The 14605-nt window shown below is 28.9% G+C and overlaps 1 protein-coding gene across 1 annotated transcript in view; it reads left to right on the top strand.

The window, feature by feature from the left end:
- Positions 1-13652, top strand: part of LOC142326050 (putative E3 ubiquitin-protein ligase UBR7) — a 41856-nt gene extending 28204 nt beyond the window's left edge. Inside the window, exons 8-10 of the mRNA XM_075368147.1 lie at positions 4671-4798; positions 9003-9171; positions 12989-13652. Coding sequence (XP_075224262.1) covers positions 4671-4798; positions 9003-9171; positions 12989-13140 — 449 coding nt within the window. The 3' untranslated portion in view covers positions 13141-13652. The remainder of the gene's footprint in view (positions 1-4670; positions 4799-9002; positions 9172-12988) is intronic.
- Positions 13653-14605: the final 953 nt, after the last annotated feature.

A 14605-nucleotide genomic window follows, 5' to 3' on the forward strand; every position in this document is an offset into this window, starting at 1 on the left:
TTGGATTTTTTTAATTGTTCTGTACACAATACTTTCACTGCCTGAATTCGCTAATAAATTCCCCTTCAGTGAATGGTTTCGACTTGGTTGCAATTAAATGCGATATCAAATAGCTCATTTTACAGCAGCTGTATTAACTTCAATAGGTTTGGCAAATATGCTTTGTTGCTTTTGAAGTATTAACCTTAATTCTAACAGTTTATCTTCATGAAGCTTCCCTACATATTTGTCATAATTTTCTTATGAGTTTTATCTCAGTGTCTTTTAATATTATACTCTTTACAAACTGCTACAGAGGAGTTTCTATATATCAAACATAACATTTTATTTTTTCCTTGAATGCAAAAGTACTGCAATTCCCAATTTTCTTGAAAAGTGCGATGCTGTTCTTCAATTGATTGTTTTCTGCTCATATTTTGGAGGAGTTATAACATTGTTTTAATAAATTGTCAGTTAAACACTAAACAAAGAACACTACATTTTAAACCAGATGAAAATTGTTATCTGCAAACTAGATTAGAACGCAGCATTCTTTCACTGACTGCTAATGAATAGCTTCTGACTGTACTGGCTGGCATTTTGTGACTTGTCATGCGCAAAGTTTAACTGTTTTAAGTTAAAAAAGCATAAACTCGTGGATGCACAGAAACTCGATTGGGGGAGTGGCATGTGAAGTGGTGTGAGCAATGCTAGTACATTAGGGGGATAGTGCAACGCGTTAAAGGACTGAGTAGAAGCAGGAATTCTACTCAAGTCTCAAGTAGTAGCCTTCTTGCATTCATGTAATTAGTTTATCCACCATACATAGTTACCGTTGTTCACAATTATTATTTTACAATACTATTTTTTTATAAACGGTTTTTTCAAAACTAATTTTGTTTTATTAAGGAATTTTTACTTATAATTTTAATTAAAGAATCCAGTGTTGTCAAAACATAAATAAACATATTAGTTATCAATCTTGGCAGGCCACGTGTTTGACATGCGTGGTCTAAAGTATGGAATATTAACACTATGACTAATCTAGTCATGGGACAGACTGTCCTCCCCTGAAGGCCTCCAAACTGATTCCTCAATTTCCCTCTTCCCCTCTCTCATGCTTTTGTTTTTCAGTTTCTCACTCTCACTTATCTTCAAAACTGACCAGTTTCTGTTGTTAGTTAGTATCCTCTGGCTCAATAGGATAATACCTACAAAAGCCACTACTTACTGAAATGTGTCTGTCAGAATGAGACTATAATATTTATTGCTTAGCGAACTTGGTGGCCAGTATTTGCCACTGACTCAATTGCTTTCAACTTCAGCATTTTGAGTTACACTGTCTTTTCTCTTAATCAAGTACTCATCCTACCTTAGATTCCTGCCTATCTCAAACTGCTTATTTGGGTTTCCCCTTGTTCACAGCTACCTATCTGCAACCCAAGGATATGTGCCCTTTGACCACAGCTAGGCTCCCAAACCATCAGTATATACCATAAGGGGTAGGGGTTCTTTAATACCAATTATGTCTTTCATCTCGGTAATTTAGTTTTTTATAAACAAAATATTTCTACTTCTCATTTCATAAAACTTAATTTAAATATTTTATTTTGATTGGTACGTATTATTACATTGATCACACCAAAAATGGATAGGTATGCTTACTCCACCATTAATAAAAATCAACTCGCTCAGCATTGCAAGAATAAATCATGGGAAACTTGTAAAATCTTGATCAGACCAGCATCATAAAATACAAGAATAATCATAAAAAAATTGAAATGCCTAAAGTCTGTATAAATAAAGATGTAAATGCAGGGCACTATTGAAAATTAAATATGATTTGAACTAAATTAAAAAAAAAAAAAAGATAAAAAATTTAGAAATTATAAAAATTCACTCTAAACATAAATAAATTAAACGATATAATTAAATTTGGTAATATAATTATATGGATATGTAATTAAATATGGTAGAACATTATAAAATCTTAAAAATTTAGAATGATAATATTTGCATACACATTATACACAGAATTGTTAAAAAATTTATCAGTAGAACAGTATTGTTTTTGGAAAAAATCTTTAATTTTATTTTAAATGAATTAGTGGAAAGATCTTTTATTTATATGTATATATATAGAATTATAAGTATACAGCTATTAATGAATATTCTTACCCTGTCAACTGGACAGAATTATTTAACCTGTTTGTTTAATCAGTTAATATAATGATGCCCCTGTTAATATTATTAACTTATATAAATGTAACATATAAAGAAAAACTGGTTGAATTTGAGAAAGAGAAGCAGCTTTTCCATTTGTGTCATAAGAAAAGTTCATAAGAAAATTAAGATTAAATGATTTTGTTTATTTATTTCAGTTGATTTAAATGAATTTATTACTTCTTACTCTACATAGAATTAATAAGAAAAAACAATGTTTCAACATTATTTATTACAGATATTAATGAATATATGTCGTATCGTAAGATGAATCTTATGTTACATTTCCAGTGGTAAATTAAATGGCACTCTGTGAAAAAAAATTGACACTAGCAATTATCAAAGTAAGAAATTGTCTAACTACATAGACCTCATACTCTTTTAACTGTGTTAAACTATATTTTTCATTGACACAGTAATCAAAACAAAATAAAAATAAATATGATAATTATATTCCTAGAAAAAATTTTATTTAGCTTAATTGTTTTTATGTGGAAAATACTTTTGTCCCTAGCAATCTAAATAAATATTACTTATTTTCACCAATTCAATTTATCTAAGTTATGAAACATATTCTTTTTACTTATTCTGAGTTTTTTCAGTAACAGAGTGATTCAAAATTAAAAGAAAAAACTTGCTGTTTCTTATAGTAAATGATTTTTGTCAGTCTCATGATCACTTTTTTTATTCACAGTATCAGTAAATGTGTAAGTTATCATTATTCCATTGGATTTATCATCAAGAACTCTGCAATGTTGGCTGTATTTTTTATTTTGATTGGTTTGCACTGGAGGCATTTACAAAATATTAAGATATAAAATGGCATAAATGTCCAGTCATCATAAAGTCTAAAAAAAATTTATTATGACAATGAATTAGATATCTCTTATAGATTAATACTTATATCTTAATTATTTTCCTAAATAATTTCAACATATTTTTACAGCCTAAATTGTTTAGTTTTTATAATTTAAATTAGGCAAGCTTTTGTAAATCTTATCAATAAAAACTAAATACCTCCTTATAGATCAAAATATCCATGAACAAAAGCTGAACTGAACACCAGGATTTATACATAATAGACTGAAGGAAAAATTCTAGTACTTAAAAAGTGCATTTTATTGTTTCAATAGCAATATTACATAAAATAAATTGCATGTATGTTATAAACTTCTGTAAACTATTAACTATAAACATAAAATTTCATTTCACTAAAATAAGGAGGGAAAATATGATTGTTCATAACAAGTTGTGAGGTCTAAGACGTACAGAGAAAGTCTTAAGGAAACAGCAAGTGCCATACACTGTCTACATCTGTGTAAGTCTTGTTAATATATTGCTCATAATTAATTACTCCTGTAGCTTAATGTGTATTGTGTTGTTTCATGCCCCTTAACTTTAGTTTATCTGCACTATTTTTTTATGAAGTAGATATCAAATGATTTGTGGAAAACTAAATATTGGACAGTAGATGCCAGTCTTCCAATCCAAAAAAAAGTAAAATTCAGTAAGTTGAGGTATCAAATAAAGTATATAATTGTCTTACTTCAAATATATATAATTTGTCGGATATTAAATAAATGTAATTTTATATCTGTATCAGCTGCCATTAATAAATTCTGTCTTTAACTTATCTCACACACATTACAGCCGTGATATTCATAGATAAATTGAAACCATTAAAAAAACACAACAAAAAAGAAAATTAAAGGTACAGATAAATTTTTAAATTACAAACTAATTAAAATCTCTCTGTATATGATGTAAAGAGGCTTATGCATGGAGGAGAGTTGCACAACAAATACTACAGATCACAGATTCACTGTCAGTTGAAAATAGTTTAAAAATCTAAAGATTATTCAAGTGTAATCTAAGTTATCCATAATAGTTTTCAGATTCTTTTAATAAGATTAATTTCACTATAATTAACGTGATAAAATTTGAAACATTTTCTTGAATGAGAAAGTTCAAATTTGTTAATTCTTATGTATTATCATTGTATATGGCAAACATCACAAAATCACAGTGTGAGCATTCATTAAAAGAAGGATGCAGTATTATACTTTTATCTAAAAGGGAGGATAAATTTAAAGAATTTTGAACGATTAATTCAATCGATTCAATCAATTCAAAATTAAGTAATACAGATTAATTTATTAAAGATATTAGCCACTAAAACAATGTAAAATATTTACAGTGAAATTCTTTTTTAAATTTTATAAATATATATATTTAATATTAAATATAATATAAACCACCAAAACACAGTAAATAGATAAATTTATTAGCACACTGATATGTTAATATGTATATTTAAGAATATAGTTCTTTACTATTATGATCACTATATTCATACTTAATTTTTTTTATTTTATTACTGTAAACTCCTGTGCTTGTATGTACTCTGTTATTAATTTTTTATTTGTAATAATTTTTTTAATTATATAGTTTAATTTATTTATGTTCAGAGTGCAAACTGAAGTCGTTGAGTGCTGCAGTTAAAGTCTCTAGCCATAATATATCTGATGGCATTAGAAGTGCTTCATTCTGGAGGGAAGGATTTAGAAATATTTTGTGCAAATGCAGCAGTTGTCTGGTATGTTTAATTTTGAACTGTGTGCTAATATTTTCTATAAATTTTAAGTGGAAAATTGATTACTCAAGCTCACTCAATATTCACATCTTTCTTTATTGATTTATTTTGTATAGAAATTTGAGATCAATATGAGGCACTATGTGAACAAATAGGTAAAGAAAATTAAAAAAAAATGTGAATAAGGAGAATGATTGTTCATTGTAACAATTGAAAATTAATATGTAAAAAGAAGAATTATTTATATTTGTACAAGGATAAGTAGCAGTGATTAGGGCAGATGAAAACTTCAAATTTATTCAGAAAAAATTAAGAAAAAGATGTATTCTTCCCATTGATTTTTAACGTTTATATAGAAGTAACATAACAAAGAAGCAAAAAATAAATTTGAATAATTATCCCAGGATAAAAAGTAAAGATATTAAGATTTATTGATGACATTCTTTTTGCTAAAATCAAAAATAAGTTTAAAAAAATACTGAATGAGGAATGGATTTATTGCTAGGATAGAAATTTTGTTTAAATCCATCAATCACAAATCATCACAAACAAGGAGAGCTTTCATGTAGAAAAAAAATCTGATATAGATTTAAGAATTATAAAAGAATCTTTAAACTGTATAATGTTTTGTAGACAATAAAAAAGGAAGAGAGAAAAATAGTAGTTTATTTTAGAATGTAGTAATATAGAAGGAGAGGATGTTTGATGATATTAGATGGGTTTGTTTAAATTAAGATGTATTTAACAACAGTCATTGAAAAAAAATGTTATAACTGAATCTTGAGGATTAACAGTGAAAGGTAAAGAATATTAGACAAGTTAAAAAGAAAACTGTATTATAGTAGTGCATTGTAGAATTTAATTAGTCGTGTTTTAAATTTTAATAACAATAATTTTATGTTTAAATTATATAATTTCTAAGTTTGATATATATTGAAACTTTTCTATGCAACCATCCATAAAATGATTGTTACTTAATTCAAGCAGAAATTTGTTGAATTTATTGTATACCTGTTTTCCTACTCACAGAAAGTGAGCCCTGCATACAGTTAGACCATTAATAACACAGATCAATAAAATTAAGGAATTTGAAAGTTGTCTGTAATCTGATAACTGATTTTTATGTTATTTTGTGCACTGATTTTAAATATGGTCACTGTTTTTTTCTATCATGTAAAAATTTTTCACAGTACTAAAAAAAGGAAAAAAAGACATATGGAAACGTTTATTTATAAAAAAAGTAATAGAACTTAAACAAAGGATTTTTGTACATTTTTTACCTCTATGAAGACCTGTACTGTTTCTTCTTGTTTTTCTTTCACTGCTTCTCAGGCCACAATTTCTGTTGTAGTCAGCTTGCGAATCGTATCTATGGACGCACCAACAGTAGTCTGCAACCATAGTCACATTCCACTTTACTTGATATCTGCATTCCATCTCCTTTATGTTTTGGTAAAATCTTTCACACTTTTCTTCACCTACAACACCAAGATTTACGGGAATGTAATCATTAATATGAGAATTCAGAAAATGTACCTTCAAGCTCATCGAACAACCCAAGTTGGAATTTCATTAGCATGTTTTTCACTATACACTTAAAATTTTGGTCCTTATCACTCCCAAGAAATTTTTTTAAGACTTCTTTAAATGCTTTCCATGCTTCTTTTTTAATCTCCTCCATTTTGGTTTGAAAGATCTTTAAAAAGTTATGAAAATCTGGACCAGTGAAAACATCTTTCACTTTGGCTTCTGACAGTTGTGGAAACTTATGGTATTTGTATATAAAACATTTTCTTTCTTTAGATAGATCCTTTACAAATTGTTTTATCAGTCCCAGTTTGATATGAAGTGAAGGTAGAAGAAACTTATGTGTTTTTAAAACACTCTCATTCTTTAGATATATCTTTTACAAATTGTTTTATCAATCTCAGTTTGATGTGAAGTGGAGGTAGGAGGACTTTCTGTTGATCAACCAAACTTTGCCGTATTACATTTTTGCTCCCAGGTTCTAATAATACCTTATGTGGCTGTTCTTTTCTGGTCTAGTGTTCTTTCTTATCCCGGCTGTCATATTTACACAAGAAGCAGGGTTATTTGGTGTATCCTCCCTATTGACCAAGAAGCATAGAAATACTTTTAGGTCACCACATTATTATCCATTCTTCATGATTGCAATATTTCAGTTTAAACTGAACTAATTCTAAATTCTCATAGCATTGTTTCAGTTATATGAAGTGTCTTACTGCCACTGAAGCACATTTGTTGCCATTATGAAGAATAACAGCTTTGAGACTTCTTTTGGACGAATTAATAAACAGCCTTCTTTCATTCATATCATACTTTATGTTTAACTGCTTTATTACACCAGAAAAAATTGTTACAATGAATTGATCTTCCATCTTCAGAAAAGTACAGATTAAAAACGTTTTCTCTGTTTCTGTACCATGAGAAAGAAGTGCCAGGGGTCAGTGATTTTTTTCTTTTAATCTAGACCCTAAAAGTTCTACTGAATTTTTAGGAAGACTTAAATTTCTGACCTAGTCATTCAGTTCATGCTGTGAAAAAGTTGTGGTTTGGAACTACCAGAAATAAAATCAGCATCATTATCTGATTTGTGACAGTTTCAGAGGTGTTCAGTATATCTTCTAGTTTTTCTGGAACTGAAGGTAAAGGTACACCAAGGCCGTGAGGTACAAGGCATATTACCAAATAACATTTTGGATACACAATTCCTTTCTTCTTTTAGATTTTACATTATAAGAACAAAAGTAGCATTTATCACTGTCCTTTTGTGGTTTTCTCCTGATCATTGGTAGTCCAAACCGAAAAGACTGTTTCTTACCGTTTTCCATTTGCATAGCTCTTCCACACAAGTAGAATAAACTGTATTAGGGTCTCATGTTTTATCTTTGTCATCAAATTTTACCCCAAAATAGGGATAGTACACTTTTTAACGGTCTGTAATATTTTGTTGCTGTTTCTTCATCACAAACTCCCCACAAATCTAACAGAAGTTATTAGATGATTTAACACAACACCTTGAAGCCTTTTCAAAATATAAAAACACAAACATAGCACAAATAAAATAACTTCAAAAAATGAAAGGAAACTAAAACACCGTGAAGGTTTAGAAAACTATTTAATGATAGCAGAACCTTTCTACACAATGTTTTAATTGCAACTGATTATTTTTATTTCAATAGAGTGAAGGGGAGTTCGAATAAGTGAGTCATCACCTTATCTAATAATTTGACGAAAATGACTCAAGAAATCACTCTAATTAATCATCTTTTTAGTCACTCATCTTACTGTATCAAACAAAAATTATGAGCACTACTTATATTCATTCCATATAATCAAACTAATAATAAAGTATCAAAAAATTAACACAGACCTAATTTTTTATTTAAAGTTTTATAAATAAAATATATTGATTTTTAATTTTGAGAATATTAAAAAAAATTGATTTAGTGAAAAAAATTGTACTTGATGGAATTTTTTGACTATTTTTCCTGAAATCAGCACACAAAAATCTGTAAGAATCGGTTATTAGTTTTCAAATAACTTTATCATTGTTAATCAGTGTAACATCTATGAGTGATCAATTTATCTCTAAATATTTAGTGAATTTGTTTTTATTTTAGTAATTAAATAAAATAAAATTTGTATTTGCATCTATGATTTTGTAAAAAAATTAACCTTGTTTAATAAGAGGAAGTACGTCTATTGTTGACTACCTCCTGTTTAACAGAATACCCATTTTCATTATTCTTACACCATATTTTGTGTAAGTTTTTCAGGAAATAAAAAATTATTTCCTCGCTGTGAATCATTCTTATGTTTTTTCACAAAGTGCCACTTGCTAGTGTGACCCAATAAATCCTAACTTATTCTTTTTAATTTCAGTCAGCTTACATAGTAGCATACATTGTGACTATTTTGTTAACTTGAAATATTGGATTCTTCCAGTACATGATGTTTAAAATAAAAATTTCAGAAAAATCATTCATAACTGGATAAATTAAAAAAAATTGAATCTAGAGTTGTCTGTAAAATTGCAAATGATTCTGCTGTTAATATATTTTTTAAATTATTTTGTGAAACTAAAGCTAATAAGTAGCTCATGTTATTTATCAATACACATATAAATTCAAATTAAAGGTGGTTATTTTAGTGAAAGGTTTAAGCTGTATTTTATTCTTTAAAGGATTTATACAAATCACATGGTGTCAGTTTCTTGGTGGATCCCCTTGATACAGTTCAAGCATATGAGGAAGAAGGTGAAACGAAACTCAATAGGAGTCGTACTGGATATGAACAAGGATTAAAAGCTCTATCATCACTTGACCGCATTAAACAAATTGAAGCAATACATAGTAAGTAGTTGTCACTCAGTTGTATGTATTTACCTTCTTGAAGATGTAGTTTTAGTGAAATAGAGTTTTATAAGAATCAAGAAAATCATTGATATTTATAAGAATTCTCTGGTTTATCATATCATTTTTTGAAAATGGGTAATTAATAGCTTTCATCTTGATTTACTGAGTTATTTATTTTTTTTCTAAAAACTAGTCCTCTATTGTCAGCTACAATAATTTTTAATTCTTTTGTAATTATTTAATATCTTCAGTTTTGTTTAATTAGAATATTTTGGAGTATTCTTTAATTGTGGAGATAGATTACAAAGACCTCATTTAAACCAAAAATGTTTGGAGATAATCTCTGAAAAAAAGAATCTGAATCTCTTAGTTATTCTGTTTTTCTAAATACCATTGAATCGGTAATGCTTTGTGGGCAGAACAGTATTAGTCTTTCTAATTAGTTACTTTTTTCATATGCAAGTTTATATTTGATGAACTATCTAGGGCAGTGCTGTTCAACCTGGAGCTTCTTTATTTAGAAAAACCAATGAGCTTCTACCTTTCAACCTAATTAAGTCTTCAGCCAATAAGGAGATGAATTGACAGATTTAACAATTCTGATTTCTTTGAGTGCCATCTAATTCTTGTATTTTAACTACAGTATAACTTTGTAGTTCTGAAGTGAAGTAGGCCTATGTTCTGCTGGTACAATTTATTATGTTGTCTCGTGTTGTGATAAGTTATACATTCCACATGTTATCAGTGTTTTTAAAGTGAAGTTCTTTAAATTATTAGATATCTATCTGTCTAGTGTATCTTAACATGGCTAAAAAACAAAGAACTTCTAGTTTTAACAGTGAATGGGAGAACCAATATTGTTTTATTGAATATAGGGTAATATCTGTGTGTTTATTGTGTAATGCTAGTGTGTCTGTTTCTAAAAGAAGTAATATAGAGCAATGTTTTTTTTGACTAATCACAAACAGTTTAATAACGAATTTCCTGTGAATTCTAAACTGAGAAAACACGAAGTGAAAGACCTTAAATCTAAATTACACTTCAACAATCCATGTTTATAAAACCTATTCAGGACATCAGTAACTTGACAGAAGCTTCTTACAAAATCTGTTACCTACTAGCTAAAAGGAAAAAACCATTTAGCGATGGCGAAGTAATAAAAAAAGTAATAATCAGTGCCGCTGAATCTCTGCTTGAAGACCACAAAGATAAATCAGCTCTTATGTCTTCCTTTAAAGTTCTACAATTGTCTCGTCAAACTATTGCGAGGTGGGTTGAACATATTTCTAATAATTTGGAATCTCATTTACTTCAGGATTTGAAATTAACGCGAATATTTTTCACTCCAGTTTGATGAAAGTACTGAGTTGTCTGATATTGCCAAGTTGTTTGTATTTATTAGAATGGTTTTCTATGATTTCACAGTAAAGAAAGAGTTTGTCAAACTGTTGCCACTTCATGGACAAAATAGGGGAGTAGACATATTTAATGTGTTCCTTAAACTTGTCAAAGATAGTATCTTTCCACTTTCAAAGCTTGTTATAACAACAGATAGGCCTTACTGGTAGGAATAATGGATTTCTATCTCTTTGTGGTAAGGATGAATCATTTCCCAAATTTATTTCTTATTGCATTATCCACCAGGACATTTTATGCAGAAAGGTTTTAAAGTTTGGTCATGTCATGAAAGTTGTAACTTGTGTGGTGAACTATATCAGATCATTTTCTACGCATAGCGACGTAATTCTTCATGCAGATATAAGTTGGTTTATTAGAGGTAAAACACTGGAACAATTCTGCATCTGCTAGATGAAATAAGAGACTTTTTGAAATCATCTCCAGGACGATATTATCATGAACTTGATATATCATGGCTACGGGTTTTATATTTTCTGGCAGATATCACCTCAAAATTAAACAAGTTAAATTTTGAATTGCAAGGGAAATATCGTAATATTTTACATATGATAAAGTGCTATAAATGCATTTGTAAAGAAAGTGAAGTTATGGATTTCATATTTAAACAGTAAATGACAGCCAGTCTGATCTTTCCTCTTATGCCAAGCATCATGAAAATTGTGTTTGAATTTGACAATAGATTTAGTCCGTTTTCAGTTCTTGAACCCGTAATATTATTGATTTTCAATAATCCATACGCTTCCATTGACATTAGTGAACTTGGAAATTGGGTGTGTGAAATATTTGGAAAGTACAAAATTGAGTAATGAGAAATGGAAATTTTTAATTTTCAACAAGACCTTTCTTTAAAATCCTCATACGCAACGTGTAGCAATCAATGTATGGACTCTGGTGGCCAGAGAAAAATACTCGATTCTCCTTAGTGTTACACTGAAAATGTATTCATGCTTTGGTTCATCGTAGTTTTGTGAAGTTGCATTATCATCAAAAACAAGTACCTATCCTGCCTGATAGAATCACACCTTGGTGTGACGCATTCAGAGCAGCTTGTTCCAGCAACACCAGATTTTCCTCAACCTGCAGTGAGTATGCAGTGTCAAATTTCACATTAATTATCTGGTGAGTAAGTATAATATATTTGTGTTTCAAATGTTTTCATCTTTATTATGATTTATAATTATCGATTTTGTTAGTAGCAGCAGTAGTGTGGAGATAGTTGAAATGAATCCTGGCGCCCGTGCAACCTTTGTAATCATTCAGATGCACCCCTAGTTAGAAAAAGGTTGGACAGCACTGAATCTAGAGGCGTGTAAATGATTTCTTCAGTAACTATTAGTATGCTTAAAAAGAAAGTGAGATTATTTTTTTGGATTGTTCCTTACTACGTGTGATTATTCCAGTAAATATTATTTCTCACTGTGAAGAGTATGACAACCCTTGTTTTGTCAACCATGATAATTTTTTTTATTCCTAATAAAAATTGTCAGATTCCATGATTAATGTCTTTCATATCCCTTGTTTTCATATAATTCTGTTTATTTCTACTTCATGAATATAATTTAAACAAAATATCCAACCATTTCATCTTATTACTTTATTCCCATTACCTTTAATTATTATATTATTTCTTGAGGCTTGATTTCTTGAGTAAAAAAATACTTTTGCTTAATTTTTTACTTTTTGTTAAATGAATTTATTTTTACAATGACAGAAAATTGCAAGTCTGTGCTAGATACTGATACATCTTGATTGAAAGTGCAAAAATAATTTTTTTTTTTTTTTTATAAACCTTGTTACGCTAATAAAGATAAATCACTAAGCTTCATGGTTTTTGCAGAGGCAATAGTTGAAGTCCTACTTATCTTAGCCCGTCTAATCCAGTGTTTATTGGTTATTTCACATTTTAAACACTTGATTAACAAGAACTACCATCATATTTGTTTTCTGTCAGATGTTTGTCATTATGTGACAAACTTCAGTCTTTGGTAAACAATTTGAAGATGTTACTGATAGGAAACTGTATGTTTGCTGATATTTTCAAATACTTAAGCATAGCTTTGTGCTTTATTCAGTGTAGTTATTGGGTGTTATGTAATAATCGTGACAATTTTTTTTTTTTAACATGGAATGTTTCCATGTTGTCTAAATTCTATTATTGTAGGAAAAATTAACATTAGATTTTTATTGAAATTCACAGAATAGGGAAATATTTTGTTTTTAATAAATTTACTGTTACAGTTTTTGAAAGTTAACATTTGGTTGCAATTTGACTAACTTTAATCTGTTAACATTTCTGGTAATTCTTATTTCTCATTTTAAGTCTATGAATATTTATTTTCTGAATTGTTACTCTTCAAATAGTAATATTTGATTATTAAATGTTTCATTTTTTTAGGGTACAATGAAATGCAGGAACATCTTAAAGCATACCTTGCAAAGTTTGCTGAAAATAAAAAAGTTGTTAGGCCTGAAGATATAAAAGAATTTTTCAGTGAAATGGAATCAAGAAAGAGACAGAAAGTTGAGGTACCTTATTTTTGTCACTAAGTGAGATGTTCTTTTAAGAACAGAAGTAAGAGTTTTTTATCATGTTAAATTTCAGTATTTGTATTTATTTATTTTGTTAAAAGTGTATAAGTTCTGAGACCTAAAAGTGGAGTGTGGAATCAACAGACATTATTTAACTTTTTTTATTCATTCATTTAAGTTTTTCTTTTTTCCAGTAGTGTTAAATTTGAAGTATTATTGCATTTAATAAGTGTTAAATAATATATTTATTAGTTATTGATTTTTGTCAATTTATTTTATATGCGTATTAGTAATGGTGAGAAAAGGTACGTAATATGTTTAAAGTAGTTAATTTTATTTATATAAATATATATACCCTCTAATATCATATAATTGAGTATGTAAATGGAAATTATGATTTCTTGTATTATTTTATGTTTTCTTGAAATGATTCTATATATTGAATAATTGTGGTATTTTTTTTTTCTATTATAGATGCTTATTTGTACTGATTCATTAAAGATTAAATAAATGAAAATGTAATTATTTTATTCAGATCAGTAATAACATCTACTATTTATACCATGTCAGGAGATCTGTATTGTAACCAGCACATAATTATTTCCATTTTATTTCAGCCAATGCATATTGTGGTTAACATTAGACTTACTGATCAGATGTTATTTTAGAAGTATATTAAGCTGTACATATTGCATATTTATCATTTATTTTTTATAATGATTACTGAGCTAGTAAAATCAGTGTAGTTTGATGTTCATTGTGTCTGATAGTTTCAGCCCCACTGTCAAGATGGATTAGAGCTCAGGAGGATTTTTTTATCCAGGAGACTTACCTCAGAGAGTATGTGGCTGACCAGTTTGAGCTGTGTGCAAACTGGCCATAATTTTTTTTACATTACACTAGTTGTTATTAACTAATGAGCCGAGGTAATTTCAAAACATTCACTATACCAGCAGATTGAGGTTTGGATGCACGGGTATAATAATGACAACCCAGACAGAAATGGTACATTTTCAAACACTGGATGAGCTTGCTTTAAATGTTCATATCTGAACCCTCATACTGCATAGATTGCAGCTGTTAGCTGGACCAAATCTGTGTGGTTGGTTGTTCATTGGTGGAGCCTCTTGTAATGAATTGGTTGAAGTTGGTAGGGGTAGCTGTGCTTGAATTATATGGTAGATACTAGTCCATGACTTTATTTTACATGTTGTTAATTGTTTACTTAACTTGAAGCTAAGAATCCTGGTAGGGGAATAGCATAATCTTGTTCTGTGAGTCATGACTTGATAGTTCCAAAGGTTTTCTCATATCACTTGCATGACAAACTTGTATAGATCAAGTTCAGTATTACCTGGGGCTGTAGGCAGTTACAGTATTGCAATCAAGGTTTAACTAAATGGCACAAAAATTAGTAAAGCAAGGCATTATGTTCCTGATGGAACCAATGGAATACCATTTCAAATAATGCTTGAATTATTCA

The sequence above is a fragment of the Lycorma delicatula genome, chromosome 6 (assembly GCF_047948215.1).
Source record: "Lycorma delicatula isolate Av1 chromosome 6, ASM4794821v1, whole genome shotgun sequence".
Taxonomy (NCBI): Eukaryota; Metazoa; Arthropoda; class Insecta; order Hemiptera; family Fulgoridae; genus Lycorma; species Lycorma delicatula.